Source organism: Lolium rigidum, chromosome 3 (assembly GCF_022539505.1).
Source record: "Lolium rigidum isolate FL_2022 chromosome 3, APGP_CSIRO_Lrig_0.1, whole genome shotgun sequence".
NCBI classification, from domain to species: domain Eukaryota; kingdom Viridiplantae; phylum Streptophyta; class Magnoliopsida; order Poales; family Poaceae; genus Lolium; species Lolium rigidum.
The window spans coordinates 27,590,735-27,609,736 of NC_061510.1; the positions used below are offsets into that span (position 1 = coordinate 27,590,735).

The window sequence follows — 19,002 nt, forward strand, 5'->3', positions numbered from 1 at the left end:
CTATTTAGACGGCTAGGATCTGCTGATACCCCTTCGTGGGTTGACTTAACATGTGTGTTTGGTTCATGGGCAAACATGTACAGGATGGGATGGGGTAAAATATGTTTAATTAATGATTAATAGAACAAGATAAATATGCCATTAACACACCGGTTAATATGTAATTAACGGGTCCTTTTCCCTTTGCGGTGGTGCAGGCCGGACCTAGCGGGCGGCCGCCTACCCGTGCCTAGCAAGGTCACTACCCGCACATATTTAGCGAGGCCGTTTCTGTCGACTGGGTGTGGCGCAGACGTAGCAAGCTCGTTGCTCGCCACGCCATGAAGGCCGCCGCCGCCGAGCTAGGGAGCCACGTTGAAAATCAAACCCGCCGCTTACCGCGCCCTAGAGGCCGCCGATGTCGAGCTGGGGAGCCACGTGGAAAAGCAAGCCCACCGCTCGCCGTTACATGGTGGCCGCCGCTGAGCTAGGGAGCAACACATACGACGGTGGCAGGTGTCGGAGTCGCGTCGACGGCCATGGATTCTCAGGTGGCTAGTGAGATTATCATGAAATTCACGGATCATATGGTCCAGCCTTTCTCAGAAATATTCGGCTTTTGAGATGGGATCATCCATATTTTCTGGTCACGAACCAAACACACGTTTACCACCTGAACGTCGTTCGCTGGGGGGGGGGGGGGGGGGGGGGGACACCGGAGCACAGCCCCCAGTTAACAGTGCATGCAGTTGCTAGCAGCAGCGCCGTCTCCTCGTTGCTCAGAGCTTCAGATTACCGGTGAGCCGTGGCCGGCTAGCCTGGCATTGCGCGAGCTCGCGACAAGAAGATGTCGCCTCTGCCTCTCGTGGCCGTCCTCCTCCTCTGCCTCCTCTCCCCGCACCCGCACGATGCCGCTGGCTCGCCCGACCCAACCCCAACCCCATGGCCGCTGCAGTTCCACGCGACGCTCCTCATGGACTACCACGGCAACCTCTCCCTCGACGACCTCTGGTACGACTGGCCGGGCGGGCTGAACCTGCAAGCCATCCGCTACCAGCTCGCCGCCGACGCGCCCTACTACAACGCCGAGTGGAACAATGGCACCTCCTTCTTCTACACCCCGGCGCGCCGCGCGTGCCGCTCCGTCCAGGTGCGCGTCGGCATCCTCAGGCCCGACTGGCTCGTCCCCGGCGCCGCCTACCTCGGCCGCGTCCCCGTCGGCGGGTTCGACTGCTACGTCTGGAGCAAGGGCGACTTCATCACCTATTACGAGGATGTGGCCACGGGGCGCCCCGTCAAATGGGTCTTCTACACCGGTAATTAACCCTCCTGATCCTGCTGATTCTTGTGATGAACTTAGCTACATACCTACATCTACATGGCTACATTGGTGATTTATTATCCCGTTGATGAAGGAGCTACACTACACTCTATATTTTTTAAATCTCGTGTGTGATTAGGGGTTTTAAGAATCCATTAATTTTGGGAGTGCTACAAACCTGAATTTGGAGAACACTAACATTTTTCGTGATCCTGCAGGCCGTACTGCGTATGTGATGAGCTTCGATCCAGGGGCAGTGCTGGAGGACGTCGAACGGCAGACGCCTGCCTACTGTTTCACCGACAACGATGCCCTTGTCTCTGAACCTGAGATGCATGACGATGGGAGCTTCATCCCCAAGAGCAGAATGCTGAGAGGGGGTTAATTAGCCTATCTCGATGGAATAGAACCATGGTCGTCCATGTCGAGTGAGTTCGGTCTTGCTACGTCGGCACTTAACGCCTAATGTAGCGACATCACTGTGCTGCTGATCAAGCGTTTGTGTATGTTGATATGATATCCTCTGTCATCAGCTCTTTTGCGTGGGAATCAGTCTGCTCAATTAGCATGGCTCAATTAAACGAAAGAAAATCCCAGCAATGGTACGTACATGGAAAAGCATAGTACGTCTGGTCTGAAAACTTGGGATGTTGCCCCAGGAGCATAGCTGTTTTTGGTGTTTGCTGATGCTAGTAGTATCAACTAAGAAATCGTGATTTAGCTTTCATTCATTCTGTGGTCAAAGGAGATTAAACACAAGCTTAGTGTAGAGGATGGTGCCATCATCTCAACAAATCTGAGATGCAATACAAGGTACTAGTCTGAAACTGAAAGCGTGTACGTATTTGCTACAGCTTGCTTGTGCCCTGCTTAGGCAGGCTTCCCATGGCCCTGGCCTTCTCCCGGAGGAGATACTTCTGCGTCTTGCCCGTCGATGTCTTGGGCAAGTCGGCGAAGACCACTGTCCTGGGCGCCATGTAGCGCGGCAGCCGTTCCCGGCAGAATCCAATGATGTCTGCTTCCGTGGCATTGGCGCCGTCCTTGAGCGTGATGAACGCGCACGGCGTCTCGCCCCAGTGGTCGTCCGGCCTGGCGACCACGGCGGCGTCCAGCACGGCGGGGTGGCCGAACAGCGCCGACTCCACCTCGATGGAGCTGATGTTCTCGCCGCCCGATATGATGATGTCCTTGGACCGGTCCTTGAGCTGGATGTACCCGTCCGGGTGCCTCACGGCGAGGTCCCCTGAGCGCAGCCACCCGCCGCGCATGGCCTCCGCCGTGGCAGCCGCGTCTTTGTAGTACCCGCTCATCACCGTGTTCCCGCGGAGCATGACCTCGCCGACGGTGCGCCCGTCGGATGGCACGGTCGCCATGGTCACCGGGTCCTTGATCTCCAGGCCATCCAGCATCAACTGAGGCACGCCCTGCCGCGCCATGATCCGGGCGCGCTCGGCGGCCGGTAGCGCGTCCCACTCCGGCTTCCACACGCACAGCGTCGCCGCACCGTACGTCTCGGTGAGGCCGTACCCGTGGACGACGTTGAACCCGAGCTCGTCCATCTTGGCCAGGATGTGCGGCGGCGGAGGCGCGCCGCCCGTGGAGATGCGCACCGTGCCCGGCAGCGGCCTCTGCTCTGACGCTGGCGCGTTCACGAGCATGCTGAGCACCGTGGGCGCGCCGCCCATGTTGGTCACCCTGTGGCGCACGATCTTCTCGAAGACGACCTTGGGCGACAAGCTCCCGGCCATGCAGACGCTGGTGCCGCCCTGCGCCGCCGTGCCCCACACCATGCACCAGCCGTTGCAGTGGAACATGGGCACGGTCCAGAGGTACACCGGCATGGTCGGCATCTCGTTGGAGACCACGGCGGCCAGCGTGTTGAGGTACGCGCCCCGGTGGCTGTAGATGACGCCCTTGGGCCGCGATGTGGTCCCCGACGTGTAGTTCAGGGATATCGGGTCGCACTCGTCGGCGGGCCACCTGATCTCGAAGCCGCGCGGCGCGCTCCTCAGAAGGGCCTCGTACTCCGGCGCGCCCTCGCTGCTACCATCGCCGTCGGCGTCAATCGTGATGAGGAGAGGCACGGTGGCTTTGTCTTCGGCGAGCAGCGCCAGGGCGTCGCGGGCGACGGCGAGGAACTGCGACTCGACGAGGAAGACCTTGGCCTCCGAGTGGCTGAGGAGCACGGACACCATGGCCGCGTCGAGCCGGGTGTTGAGCGTGCACAGGACGCCGCCGGTCATGGGCACGCTGAAGTGCAGCTCGTACATGGCCGGCGTGTTCGCGGCCAGGACCGCCACCACGTCCCGGCGGCCGACGCCGAGGCGCGCGAGCGCGGACGCGCCGGCGAGGCACCGGTCCCGCGTGTCGCGCCACGAGTACTCCCTGTCGCCCAAGACGACGGCCGTGCGCGCGCCGTACACGAGCGCGGCGCGCTCCAGGAAGCTCAGCGGCGTCAGCGGCACGTAGTTTGCTTCGCACCGCACCGATCCATCCATGGCGCGCGACCGATGTCTGTGAGAAATGAGATCTACCGAGGACTGAGCCTGTGCTTGATCTGAGCTCAGTATTATTCGTCAATCATCTACTCGTACTAAAAAATGGTATGCCGGCAATCCATTTCCTGCCCTGATTATTTGATTATTGTTACGTTCATGCATGTGTTCATCTTTTTGGACTACGTACTGGTGGTATCTATTACAGTATATTTAAACAAACGCACGCTATCAACCAGCAAGTGGAATCTCTTTTCAATTGTATACTTGCAGCTGGCTCTAGCTGGCTTTGTGGCAACCTGCAAGGGCACTGATCGAGACTGTCCGTAAGCCCTTTTCCGTAGGCGTAGGATTACCGGTTTTCTATTCTGAACACGGCCAAAATTTCCAAACATTAGAGGCTTTACATGTTTCTAGCCTGACGCATTACCTTAAGATTAGTCACAATGCATAGTATTGTATAGATGTATCATGCGTATGATACTACTACATGTTACAATATCCATAATGCATGGTATCATATACTAGTATCATAGTCTTCATATATTAATTGATTTGTAGAATCTCAATGCAAATATATGTACAAGATTTACTTGACATTAATTTTTCTAGTAGTATGTGCTATGATACAGTATCTACCTATGATACGGAGTACTAGTACTCTCTCTCTCTCATCCTTAATTGCACTGCCACATAAGCATTATGCATGCATGAAATGCATGATACTACCTATGATACTCTCATTGTGAGTAGTCTAATGGTACTCCGATACACATGGCCTTAAAACAAAAAAAAAAGGCAAAATAGTAAAAGTCCTGCTACACTGCTCTATTTCTTGTAGCAGCAATACAACCACCATTAAGATAACACCTGAAGTTCAAATTTTCTAAAGGCGACGCTTCCAAACGGAAACAGTGCACAATCGTTATCATCGTCCGATCACAGATCTTAGGTTTCACCATAGAGATAATCCCCACTCTCAAAACAATATCCTCAACAAGAAAATTACAAGGCACAACCAATTAAAATCAGACCTTAGATTTTCACACTAAAAGGTCAGACTAATAACTTCTCATGTGTTGTCGCCCCCATTTGCATATTGCTGCTACGAGTCCTGAAACACCAAGCAAATTCCTCATTGCTGCAATGACTTGAATCGCCATTAGACCTAAGCTCTCGGCTTCCATGACATTCTCCGCCTCTAAATTAACCATGAAACGAAACATGTCCCAAGATTGGGGCATATAGCAGAGCTTCACGTCGCTCTCTCCTAAAACCAAACGGTTGGAAAAAAACATAGGTGCGTCAACTAGATCCCATCCGATCCAGCAAACTACAGGCATGATGTGCCCAATGGAGTTCGGGCCGGCGGAGCCTGCCGAAACTCAATAGTTTGGTCAAATCAAAGAGGACAAGCATCAAACAGATCTGCGTCTAGGTGCAAGAGGAACCATAGGACCGCCGTCATTATTCTGGCGAGACAACGCCCCCATGCCGCCGCTTGTCGGCTGACCCCCTCCGGCGGAAGAGGAGGCAAGCCTACGCATGAACCACGTGCTCACAACGGCCCGCTAGTCTCCACACCTAGCAAGATAGCCATCACGATGCCACAGCGAGGCCGACAGTGTGAACCACGCCGCTTCCCCATGCACCTACGGACGACCGGCGGCCACAAGGGAGTCGGATCTAGGCGGGAGCCTAGACCTACAACCGACGTGTCACCTGTGATGACCCAGCGTACCACTGCATGGTGTAGTACACAAGTCGTTGACATAACACAAGTGAAACACCGTTCCACTCATATTACATCTCTCAGAGTGGTACAACAGAAACATATGCGAGTCCAAGGTATGTCTATAGAAGTACACATGAGTTGTTTACATAAGATCAACACAACCTCCTACTTTACAGTGAGGTAAAACTTCAAATAAAGCTCCAGAAGAACGACTCGTAGTCTATCTTATTGTTAACTCAAGTTCAAGAGCTACTTGGCTTGCTATAGAAATCTAGCTACTTAGGTGCTATGATTAGGGAAAGGTTCCCTTCTATTACTAGTCTAAGTTTCCACTCTAGCTGATGCAGAAATTGACTCCATTGACTTCTTTGATTGGATTCTTCATCTTGTTGCAGTTGACTCCTTTGTCTTCGAGTTCCACGGTAGTTTCTCCTTCGGTGCCTTGATCTAAGAAGGGGGTTCAAATGGGATAGAATGAGTACGAGCGTACTCAGCAAGTTCATATTAGGAAATAGGTGTATCATGCACTAGCTACAGCCATAGACCAGAAAGTCATAGGCCAATGCAAGTTTTCATAAACATTTCTTCAAAAGGTTTATTTTATTCTAAAAACTATGCCCGTCGGTCTTCACGGGTTGAACAGAACTTCGTGGAGTTCCTTTCCGCCGCGTTCGCAGTTCCCTTCCCGGAACAGGGAGTGACAGATCACAATTCGAGTATCCTCTGCAGAGGTGCGTTACTTTTCCCATAAGAGAACTTATCCTTGATGCCTTGCCGAGACGAGTTTCTCGTCCACACTTCCTTGGTGTGGGGCCAGGTGTAAGATCCAAGCCAATCACTGCCTTCTCCGCGACCCTGCAAACCCACCCTTTTGTCCACCCGTACACCCCCAGTAGACTTCTCCCGATAATACGGCTTTACTCACGGTGCACTTTGGACAATCCATCATAGATCGTAGAGCCCGACATCACACACGGATGGGGATTTAAAAGGCTATCCCAACCTACGGCAGTGCCTCCAACACCCCGCGGCTCTACCAATCCGTTGGCGTGCGTAAGGGAAAAGATACAACCGACTTCCCGCAGCCATTATAGATCTTATGGTCAACGCGATACGTACGGCGCTAGAATCACTCGGACGGCATTGGTACTTAGTCCTAGATGAGTAGTACCCATGCAATGGAACCTCCACCATATCAACACATACCATGGTTCCATTGCCCACCACATAGTCATATTCATAATTGTAAAATAATACTTTGCTTTTCAATGCATGAGTGATAAGTATAGTACTTTGCATATAGTTTGATACAAATAATCAAATGACATGAACAAGCGATGAACTTGCCTTTCTTGACTGCAAGATTATGCAGGCAAAAGCTTCTATACATGAGAACTCCAAATGCTGAAATACCATCATCGTCCGGTAAGGACAATGTTTAAAGAACTAGCAAAAATGCTATAATGCATAGTATGAGATGCAATCGTCCCGAGCGTAACCTAACCTCGATGATTTAGGATGTATGAGTTGTAAAGATTTCCTTAGGATTGGTTGCACTTTTAGAATGGTTCTCAAACAAGGTTCTTATTAAGGTTTGGTTATATTATAAGCATCATAATCAAGGGATATAAGACATCATAACAATCATACACATAAAGAATAATGGTGGAATAATAGGTAAAGAACAGTTGTTAATTTTAAGTTCTACAGAACATGGTTGATGATTACTTATACTATACTTCAAAAGAATAACTTTTGAAGAACATGTTGTTTAAGTGATAATAAGTATTTCAAAGAAAGATTAGGGCTTCTAAGGTTTGATTGACATTTGTACTTCAAAAGAATAACTTTTGAAGAACAGGTTCAATAAGAATATGAACTAATATACATAGGAGCTATGTAACTCTAGGGTTTACTATTGGTTTCATTTAATTTCACTAATAGAAACTAGTTGGTTCTTAACTTGGAATGGATTTCTATATAGCAAGTATTGGTAGATTTATTGCTATGGTTTCTCCTATACATCATTTCAAAGGATGGTTATTAAGATGGTTCCATAGGTTTGCTATTAGAGTTTACTATGGCTTCACATTTTCTTTACTAAATACTCTCTAATGGTTCCTAAACTAAGTGGCTTATCATTTCCTAAGTAGGGTTTAGTGGAATAGGAGCATGTGTTGTGAATTACTACCCAAGGTTGGTACTAGGGTTCACCTTATGGTTCTACTAGGGTTTGATGGTTGAGGTTGGTTCTAATGGTGTGATACTAAGTATGAGTATTAATGGTGCTAACATATTAACAAGTTAGGGTGTATACTTAGGTGGCACTAGTGAATCATATAGGTTTTAACTAAGAATATGGACATGAAATGATAATCTCATGTGACTTGGTTTATGCTAGTGGATCATAAACATGCATGCATTTGTTTCTTACTAGGGTTTTATATGTATAAGTGAAGCTTATATGATCACATGGGCTAAACCCCTAGGGTTTTAGAATTGAAACAATTTATGATGAACACATAAAATAATAGGTTCAAGGTCTTACTTATATTAGAACTAGGGTTTCTAGATTATGGTTCAACTCTTAAAATGATAATTGGCAATATAGTTGTGGTCACTAATTACTTTGCAACAATAATAATGATGGTTTTAGCATTTTATTAATTTTCACAAGAATTAATAGTTAGGGTAACTCCTATTTAGGTTTAATTAAAAATTAGGGTTTAACAATTGTTATTAGGTTTTAAAATAATTAACTTGTTAACTAAAGATATTTAAGTAAACAATTGTTGGGCTACCAAAATAATATTGGCTTATAATATTTTCTTGAGTTATTACTATTTAAAGAAAATGGTAAATGATAATTTGCAAATTTGGGTTTCTGAATTACCACTAATATTTTAATTGATGAAAATATGATCAAGAAATTTAATCTTAACATTTTATTTACTTACTGAATAGATAGTATTAAATTTTGAAACCTAACTATTTATTGAATTCAAATTGGATTTGAAACAATTGAAAAGGCATAATTAACAAAATTAAAAATAAGTGAATTTTTATTTTGACACACATTTTTATTTTATATTTTATTTGAATAGAGTTTATTTTTGTGAACATTTTGATATATTATTCATATTTTTCTGAGTTAATATGAATTTTCTATGTTTTTGCAAAGTTTTAACTATTTACTGGTTTTTAATTCAAATGCTAATTACTAAACATACCGGTTCGTTTTACCCACAGACACAGACAGGTGGGCCTGTTGACTGAGTCAATTGACACGCGGGCAACGACCAGTCAACAGAGCCGGTGACACGTCACTCTCGCCGGAGAGAACGCCGGTGACGCTCCGGCGAGCAACGGAACGACGGCTAGAGACCTCCAGAGACATCCTAACTAGGTGCGTTCGAACCAGTACACGATGCTGAGCAAACGAGCATGAACGCCACCACCCAATGGTCACCGGAGCATCGCCGGTGAACATGTCTGCAGCGGCGGACTTCGGCCAAATATCGATTGCGAGCTAGAGATGGTTCTAGGAAGCGAGAGTATGCTCTACCGACGCGGAAGCTCACCGTGAACATGATGGTGTGGTTGGCTCCGGCGGTTGTTGACGGAGACGACGACGATTGGTGATTTCCCGGTGAACCCGAGGGAAAGGGAACGCCGAAATTCCTCCTCAACTTGGCTCCCCTTGATGCTCTGCTCCTCCAGGGTGATCTACGCGGCCAGGCGCGTCGACTGAGCCACGCCATGGGCTCCGGGATGGCTTGTACCTTCGAGTTCGTCATCGACGCCGGCGACAGTACGTGGAAGAATATGAGAGATATAGAGGTTCTGGGAAGAAATGGATGGGCGGCGAGGTACTAGGGTTTCCTGGAGAAGCTCTGGGCCTATTTATAAAGCTCGGCGAGGTCAAATTGGTAAGTTCACCGCCGGCGATGGCCGAGATGTGGCGGTGACATTGATACTGCAAACGAGAACGAATCAAAATGTTTCTAGATAGGCTCGGACGCGAGAAGAGTTGGGAGCGGTTCTGAGATTCCTGGCGACGTCCAGGGTCGTCCCTATCTCCAACGGTGAGGTGGCCAGGGCGTCTCGGTGTGCTGTCGATGCCGTGGAGGAAGACGACGCCCTCGTTTTGTTTCACGCCAGCGACGAAGCGGTACGAGGTCGTGGGCTGGACTGGGCCGTGGAGTTGGTGTGGGTATTGGGCTGCTGCTGGACTGTCGATGGCCTGGACAGATAAGTTCCCTCTCTTTTCTCTTTTCAATTTCTATTTTATATTTTCTGTTTTTTCTATTTTGTTTTTATTTACTGGTTTGAATTCAAATTGAATTCTGTTTTGTTTTGCAGGTTCTAAATTATTTGAATATCAACAATTTGATACTGTTTCTCACTGTATTGTTTTGTTTGTAAACAACCATTTTATAATTGATTCATTTTAGTTCTTATGAAGCACAAGTTAAAATTCAAATAGATATTATTTTAGAGTTCATCTCAACTCTTATTTAATTTAGGAATCAAACCTATTTAAATAATTTGGAATGTAGAACATGTGTATGGTGAACATATTTTATCTTGCAAGTACTTAACCATATTGATTATTCACATATAACTTAGGTATGACTAGGGTTTAACAATTGGAAAGGAGAATAGAATTGGTTCATGATTTTATGTGGAGGATTACTTCTAAGGGTTTAAGAAAATGGTTGGATAAATTTATGATTATGATTCTTGCTTAGCACTTCTAGCTTGGATTATACTTGTGATCCATGATACACAAGTTATGGCATATCATTTTATGTGGGGTGGATCCTATGTGAAAGGGTTTAGGATTTTGCATACTCTTCATTAAATTGCAATATAAGTAGGCATGAGGCATGGCAGTGTTCTTTTCATGATCCCAAGTGGTACTTGGATTCAAATGTGGTCTAGGGTTTTTATTTGGGATTACCCATAGGATACACAAGCCAGAATTGGGTATAAGTATAAGCTTTGATTATGTTTTATTGGCTAGCTAGGGTTACTCCTCCATACAAGGCATGAGGATTGGTCTGGGGTTGACTACTAGTGATATACTTATTATTTTATGTGATAGATGAGATCTATTAATCATATGGTTTAACTTATCATCTATATCTACAAGTTATGATTATGCATTAGACAAGATCCACTCATTCCTCACTAATCCCAATTTAGTATTCCTCTCATCACACTCATCCTAGATTCTTAGGGTTTATAATTAATACTAAGTTGTGATGATTATGGAATTGGTTTCCTAAGGTATTGCTATAGGAATAGGGTTCTCACCTCCAAGATCAAATATTGACTTGAACACTAGGATTAGTACTTCTCTAATATTCTTGTATGAACATGGCTATGGTTAGTATTATAACTTCTCTCACTTCTCAATGTCTTGGAATATCCTAAGGTCCTACTCAAGAGATGATGATATGATCCTCTACATATATGGTTTGCCTAGGAATTCTACCTTGGTATCTTCTGTAGCTTGTTCTTCCGGAAATCTGATAAACCTGCATCTTGTGGTATGCCTCCACCTCCTAGCTTCTTCATCTTGATCCTAGCTAATGCATGGAGTGGCTCTATGTGTTTGTTCCCATGTATGATGGTACTTGATGATCAAATAGATGAAGGGTGTGGCTCTATTTATAGGCTTGGGCAAGCTCTAGTATCATGACACATAGGTGGTGACTCTTGTGTTGGTTTGATGAGTAAGGTGCTTGGTTGTCATGCCCTCATCCATAGCAATCCTTTGAGCATGAGGTGGCAAGGCTTGGGATGCAAGTCATGTAGATATTTTCATCCCATGTGGCAAGATCATTATCCTCTCATATGATTTATTTTTGGATAGCCAAGTGGCATTTGTTACTAAATATCTTGTGGATAGTTTTATTATTGTGGATGAGTCACTAGATCATATTGGATTAGATTTATATTATATTATTGATCAAAAGATCAAGGTTGAAGGTTATTCCTCAATTTTGGATAGTTGGGTTTGATTTCACCAAGGCATGGTCATATGAGTTTCAAAATACTCATAGTTAGTTTTATTCAAATAGTTTGAACTATGAATCGTAATGTAAATGGATTTAGTTTTATGATATTCCATATACTTAATAAGTTATGATTTAAGTAAGAATGTGTGGCTTTTATGCACTTTAGACCCTATGGTTTAACTTATTTATAAGTGAATTAATTTACACACAAAGGTAGTTGCTAACTTTCAAGTGTTAATAAGTTAGGTTTTGATTATTAAAGAATGTGTTGTTGTAAATCTAATTCCATTTGATATAATACATAGATCAAATCATTTCTACCCAAAATAAGGTTTTAGCAAAGATCACAGTGAAGTTTATAGCGCTTGACTTGATGATCTACTTCAATTCCAGCAAGTCAAGTGAAACTTCGATTACTCGTGGTAAGTTTTATTTGAAAGCGCGAAAATTCCCCGGATTTTCTATCATGAATGCAATGCACACTTTGGTGTTCTCTCATTTTATTGCCTCTAAACCTGGGATATTACAGCCTCTCCCCCTTAAACTGAACTTCGTCCCGAAGTTCGAACGCTCTCATGTTTCGGAATGTTGAAATGTCTTGAACAGATCACCATCCTTTCAACTCCATGGTGATCTCATTAGATATAATTGGATATATCCCTTGTCCAGATCCTTCCTGAAGTCTTCTGATGTCTGGCACTGATACTTTCTTCAATTCTATGATTTCTTCCAACACTCTAAGCTTATAGGCTTACTCTCCAAAGATTCTTGGATTAGGACATCTTCTTATGCTAATGGACTTTACTAATGGTTGTGGTGACATCTTCCTATTTGGGTACTCAAAGCTTGGTTCTACCAGCTGCGATAATCCAACTGCGGTGCCCAAACCTTAAGTCTAAAGGATTTGTTTAAGGTAAGGTATTGTTGTCCCTTACTACCATAACGAAAGTAATGGTACTTTGTAAGGTATTTACAATAGGCATAGTCCTGGTGTTTAGTCCTACGAATGGATTAGACTCATTTAGTCCATCCAATCATGGCTTCTAGTTTGTACTAGTTATCTTCCTTTTGGTTTCTTTAGGTTCCATGAAAGGAATCTTTCTAATAATTATTAGTTTTAGTATGGTCAAACCCTTCTTCTTTAAGCCTTCTTAAGCCTTGATTGTCTTCCGGCATCTTCTTCATCCAACGTTATTATCTTAGACTTACTTGAGTTCTCTTACTTCTGAGTAATTAGTAATTACCCACTCAAGTGAGGGTCTAACCCTTACTTCTTCGAGATATGAACCTCGGCTTCTGGTCTGACAACCTCCTGAGAGTACTTTTATATGGGTACTTCCCAACAACCTTATAAAAATAGGATCGGACTACCTCTCAGTTCAGACCTTCTTCTTGGTCCATCATACTCCAAATATCATATTTTAATACTTCTCCTTCATCTTCCTCTCCCCCTTGGAGTTTACTAATGATCTTCAAACTTACTTTCTTCTAATCATTAAACTCCAAGGGTTAGAAGATTAGTCTTGGTCTGGCTTATAGTTTGTACTTTTCTAAAGTCTCACGAAGAATTCTTTGTGGTGTATCCACACAATTGTGGATATCCATTATGAATCCTCCGACTAAATATTTACCAACCACGAGATACCAGCTGTGAAATACTAGCTGCGGAATCCCCCTTTCTTTTAGGGTATAGAAATGTTCAGGCGGTGGGTTATCTGGTACCAGTTGCAGACTACCTAGTACCAGATGTGGCTTATTGGATACCAGCTATGGCTATGTTATGGTTCTAGTCAATATCTACCTACCAGCTGTGGCTACTTTTACAGTTTTAGTTAAGATATACCTTACTTCACATACTTTCTCTTCATAATTATCCTATATCAGTTGTGGTCTTATTATACCAGCTACGACTTCACTTGTCTATTTTCCTTCTTCTAGGGTTTGTTTTGCAAGATAACCACTTGTTGACACTATGAAAATAGTATTGTAAGTGACTTCACTTGCATTCCCTTCTTCCATAATGAATACGGCTCTACTTCTACTGCTCCATATTCACTATTTTTCTCACTTTCATGATACTTCCATGTTGAAGTACTCCTTAATTAAGGATAAAAGTGAGTTTTCATTAATCCTACCTTCAGATTGTTGTGGTTGTTTCCCACAATTTACTTCCTTCTTCTAATGAACCTTCATCTTGTCTTCAAAATCTTCAGAATTCGTCACTTCCTCACACGAATACCTTTACCCTCTAGACCTATAACATCAAGTAAGAAGTTGATATTGCAACATGCATTGGCATATCAAAGTCAAACTTCATGTATGGATCTAGTCAAACAATGAAAATCCAATAAAACCCAAGAAAATCCAGCTTTGTGCTTATAATACACATCCTTATATGCCTGAAGATAGTAATTGGGTAAGACATCCCTAGACATCAGGCTCAGATGTGCAGTATATAACACCACATAAGATAGGTTTAGGACGTGATACTTAGCACAAATACGTGAATTTCTACTATTTGTCTCAACATTTATCTTAATTGCACATTTGCAATGAGACAAACTTGAAACAAATTGGCCTGGGATAGTTGAAGTTAACCTAGTTTTTCTTTGGAAGTACTAACAAAATAGGATACCATATATATGTGCTATTGAGGAATACTTCCTATAATACATTAGTTCTAACATGTCTACTTTAAACACATGGTTGTTTAGAATATACCACCTATAACTCTATGATTTCTCTATGTGACATGCTCTCAATAAGCCTTCTTTAAACTAAGGACTATGGTTCCAGCATACTTGGTACAGTTATTAGGATTTTAAGGCCTAAGCTTTCGAACTATTCCTTAAATCCTACTCCTCATCATACTTCTGTTAACTCACTTATGATGTTCTACTCTCTCACATCATGATTCTCAAGTGAATCATATATGATTACCAACTTTACCATGAAAAGTAGACTTAAATACTCCTATCACTCTTCCTTACCTCCTATGATTGACTCATCATAGGTATATACTACCTTATATAACTTATCTCCCTTACTTAACATCAGTCATTTGACATTTTAAATGACTCTTACTTAACTATAACATAACTTGGTATACATCTTCCAATAGGATATCTTTCTTATGGTTGTATCCTCTCTTTGGACTACCATGTGTTGTATACCAACTGTGGTCTACTACCACCCATTATCTTAAACTCCAATGGTGTTCTAATTATTTGGAATGAAGCAAGATAACTAATCAACTGTACTCAAGAAAAATAGATACGAAATATTAACTCAAGTGTGTCAGGATTATTCTTAAGTGAATACCCATCTCAAGTCAAAATAATAGTTGGTTTAGCATAGTTGACTTAGCATAGTGGTCTTAACAGAGTTGTATTAGCTAAGATACCTCCTATAGACACTACCAAACCTATAGGTCTCCTTTAAAGGGTTTTAATCCTAGGGTCAAAGCATTTGCTCTGATACCAGCTGTGATGACCCAGCGTACCACTGTGTCAACACCCGAATTTTTAAGTCCGGATGCCCTATTACATCATACATCGCAATCCCAGGAAGATTGTTTTTGCGAGACATAATAGTAAGTAGTTCAGAGTCATCATTTATTACAACACATAATGTCTTACAACAAGGGATCACATGATCCAATATTACACAAATAGATTGTTCAACATCACAAATAAGTAGCGGAAGCGTAGTAGGAGTGGACTATCTATTCCACAGGCAACGCTTGACGTTAGAAGACGATCCTAGTTATCGTAGACGTCCTGTTGTCCGTCATCCTGATACTGTTGCTCCTCTTCAAAGTCTGGCATTTGAATAGCCAGGGCAAAGCCATGAGTACTTTAAGGTACTCGCAAACTAATACTAAGGTAAAACATACTAAGTGTAGTAAGGGGTGCTAAGATCTAGGTTTATTTGCATAAAGCCAAGTTTTAATTTGATAAACATTTAGTAAAAACCCATCATTTGCTAGACTAACTCAAGTGGGAACATTAGTGTCATTCCCACAATTCATTTGGGATCCAAATCAAGTCATCAGTCAAATTCATCATTTCAAGGTTCCGATAACGGAGATAGTATGGACTTTCCAACCGTCCATAACCGCGGACACGGCTATTCGAATAGGTTTAACACTCTGCAGAGGTTGTACTCTTGTGCCACAACTTTTGATTTCATCCGTCGAGGATAACCCCGAATCATCGTAACTCAGTACGCGGATCATCAACCTTAACCTTTCACTTATATGTCCTAGTATAGGCACCTCTCCCCATGAGCTTGGCCTCCCAGTGAAAACCAACCTGTTAACCCGGGAACCGCACAGGGCTTGGGTCGTACATTCACCTCATATTCACATCATTTCTCATATACGGAGGCAGCCTCGGCGTAACCCCTATGATGCTTGTTTAGAGGGAACCCATACTAAAATACACAAGTTTCTAGTTAAGCCCTACCCATAATCAGGTATTGTGGGGGTACTTGTATAATTGGAAGGGTATCGCATTCAAACCCCATCATCAATTTTATCAAAAATCACCATCTTCTCTTGTTCACATCTATCTCCATTTTTCTTTCTTTCAAAGTCATTTCACTTCACCATGTTCCCATCTAGAGTAGTCAATTTTAATTGATTAGCACTAGCAACTATATGAGGGGTGCTATCTAGCTTTGAGTTGTGCTCATCTAAATCCAAGTATTGTTCTACTCTAGACCAAGTGAACCATAAATCAAAAAGTACTTTGAAAATAAATAAGTAGAAGTAAAAGTAAGTAAAAACATGGGATAGGTAATACATAAAAGTAAAGTGTGATGGTGCCTTTGCTCTTGTAGAGCTAAGCACTTGTGTTTAGCAAGGGTTAGCTTGCCTTGAGCTGAGTAGTTATCGAAGTTCTCTTCTTCTTCCTGAGAGTAGGCCTCCTCCTCTTGGTATTCCTCGTTACTAGCGTCTATATAAGAATACGAGGTATAAATACTAAACCAAGCTCACATATTAAACTAGAAACACTAAAAAGGATTCACACACTAATCCTATCATCAATCCAACATGGCATGGTGAATTGTTGGATGAGTTCTTATTTAAGAGAAAAATAATTTCCTCTTATTATTATTACTATTTCTTAACCTTGGTATGTGGCTCCTTAGAGAAAATCAATTTCTCCTCATTACCTCATATTAAGATTTAATCTCATCATATAATAATCAGGTATGAAATATGGGTTGACCAAAGTCAACATTTCATATCTATTATATGTGAGTACAAGTTAATTGAAGTGCTACACCTCACATAGTTTAATACTATCATTTAAATGAATTAAAATCTCTAAGTAATAAATATCAGGGGTTCATTAGCCTAAGTCATTTCCCCTGGTCATATTACTTAGGATCAAGATTTAAATGAGAGGGTAGCTCCCATATTATTTGGTTAAGTTTGAATTCCAAGTTTACTTGCTCTAGAATTGACTATATAGTCATTTTATTTCATCTCATCCATGATCATACAAATAACCTGTCTACATTATTGCATAATCAATTAGAGGACATCATTTGTGATTTATTAGAGTTGGAATCAATTCAAAATCTATTATGGTTGAATTTTGAATAAAGTTTGAATGTTCAAAAGTCCCTGTCTTGTCTTTTTTATCGAATTAAATCTACTTTGAATTTGGAGGTGGGACCAGTGGCATTAGTTAGATAATTTCATGGGCTTTCCAATGGTATAAAGTTTGCTAAATTTGGTTTGGCAGATTTCAAACTATTCAAAGTTAACCATCAGCAGCACATTTGAATTAAGATTAAATCTACATTTGAAATTTGGGCTTGGGCGGGAAACCTTAACGGGCCGAAACGGTATTTAAATCTACTGCGCAGCCCAACAAGCATCTGGCGCACTTGGGCCGCACTGACGAGGTAGGGGCCACCCGTCAGTGTGTTATAACATAGCGAAACGGTATGATCGATTTAGGCCGTAGGATTAGAAAAGAAGATCGATGGCGTGTGAGCGTCGTCGTCTCCGGCGAGAGGCGAGCTCACTGGCGGCGAGCCTAGGGGATCGGAGAGCCTACCAGGACGTTGCAGGGGTCTGGCAGTATGCGCGGAGAAGTGGTTGTCGACGAGGAAGCGTCTGGTGCAGTTGTGGAGCTCGGCGAGGCTCCAATCGAAGCAGGGCTTCCGCGAGCTCCGGCGGCTTCGAGCTCGCGATTCGAGCTACTCCGGCGGGGTGAGGTGAAATTGACCGGGGAGGAGGATCGGTGGTGAGAGGGGAGCGTGTTGTGTGAAGAAATGGAGGGCTGAGGTCCCGTATTTATAGCGGAAGGGAGGTGGCCGTGGGGTGCTGGGGGGAGCGGCCATGGCGTGGCGTTTCCGGCGATCCAAGGGGCAAGTGAAGGACGGCATCGTGTAGGCGTTGTCCTGGCGATGCTCTAGGTGCAGCGGGCGCAGCGAGAGGACGACGGAATCACTCGAGCGCGTGTGGAGATCATTGCGGTACCCGCGGTACTTCGCCGGCGAGGACGACGGTGACGAGGCCTCCGCAGGCGTTTGAGTGTGGCTAGGTGGTAGAGGGCGTGGAGTAGATGCTCGACGCCGTGGTAGGGATGCAGGGGTAGGACGGGGTCGATCAAGTGCACGACGTACTGGCGCGGCCAGTGCGCGGTGAGCGCGCGTGCTGGCGCGTCCTGGCATGGTTTTGGACACGGGCGTTCCGGCCAATGGCGAGCGTTGGCGTTGCTGGGGCGTGTACGGTGGGGTTCCTTGTGCTGCAGAGATGCTCCAGGACAAGAGGATGGGTTGAGAGAGAGGCTAGAGAGAGGGGTGCCAAAGGTGGTCGGCATGCCACGGTGAGGTGCATCTCTCCTCACTTTCTCACTTTAAACGACCATGGCAAGTACTGGGCTAGAGGCAGGGATCATAGAGGGAGCTCATGATCACAATTTAAAGGTGGTTTAGGTAAGAAACCATCAGGTATTAGGTTGTATCTCAATTCTGGAATAGTGCCTGCAAGGTGTTCGATCATATGGCCGCAAGAACTTTTTTGATGATTTTTGGAAATCTTTTTGGTACATCTCAAACATATTAATTATAGGTTAGTTTGGTGGTGGTGGGGTTCAATTTGGAAAAGAACTGCAGATTTTCAAATTTGGGGTGATCTTCTTCTCTCTCTCGGGTTCCCTCTTTGCTCCCATATTCTGGTCAACCTAGTCAACTCTAGGGAGGGTGGTCAACATGAAAGTTGTAGACCTTGACATGGTCTTGGATGACATGGCTTTGGTTGACTAAGTTTGGTTTAGAAAAGAATTAAACCAGAGGGGTAAAGAGGGGATCATGTTAAAATTTACCCAAGTGACCATCATCACATGTGAGATGGTTTTGAGCTAAATTTGAATTTGATTTTGGTTTCTTCAATGCATTTGGGTTTGTTTGAGTTATATAAGTATT

At 44.0% G+C, this 19,002-nt stretch overlaps 2 protein-coding genes across 2 annotated transcripts; one reads left to right on the forward strand and one right to left on the reverse strand.

Annotated features, from left to right (window-relative positions):
* The first annotated feature begins 826 nt into the window (after positions 1-826).
* LOC124695301 (uncharacterized protein At4g14100-like) lies at positions 827-1,685 on the forward strand. Its single transcript, XM_047228157.1, has 2 exons — positions 827-1,295; positions 1,519-1,685. The coding sequence occupies exons 1-2, from the start codon at positions 827-829 to the stop codon at positions 1,683-1,685; spliced, it is 636 nt and encodes a 211-aa protein (XP_047084113.1).
* A 460-nt stretch (positions 1,686-2,145) lies between these two features.
* On the reverse strand, positions 2,146-3,798 carry LOC124695300 (butanoate--CoA ligase AAE1-like). Its single transcript, XM_047228156.1, has one exon. It carries the CDS (start codon positions 3,796-3,798, stop codon positions 2,149-2,151), a length of 1,650 nt encoding a protein of 549 aa, XP_047084112.1. The 3' UTR covers positions 2,146-2,148.
* Positions 3,799-19,002: the final 15,204 nt, after the last annotated feature.

Excerpts from the sequence above, each read along its gene's own strand:
- LOC124695300 (XM_047228156.1), bottom strand. The coding sequence starts at position 3,798 with ATGGATGGATCGGTGCGGTGCGAAGCAAACTACGTGCCGCTGACGCCG.
- LOC124695301 (XM_047228157.1), top strand. The coding sequence starts at position 827 with ATGTCGCCTCTGCCTCTCGTGGCCGTCCTCCTCCTCTGCCTCCTCTCC. Across the intron at positions 1,296-1,518 it reads CAAATGGGTCTTCTACACCG|GCCGTACTGCGTATGTGATG; the intron begins GTAATTAACCCT and ends GTGATCCTGCAG.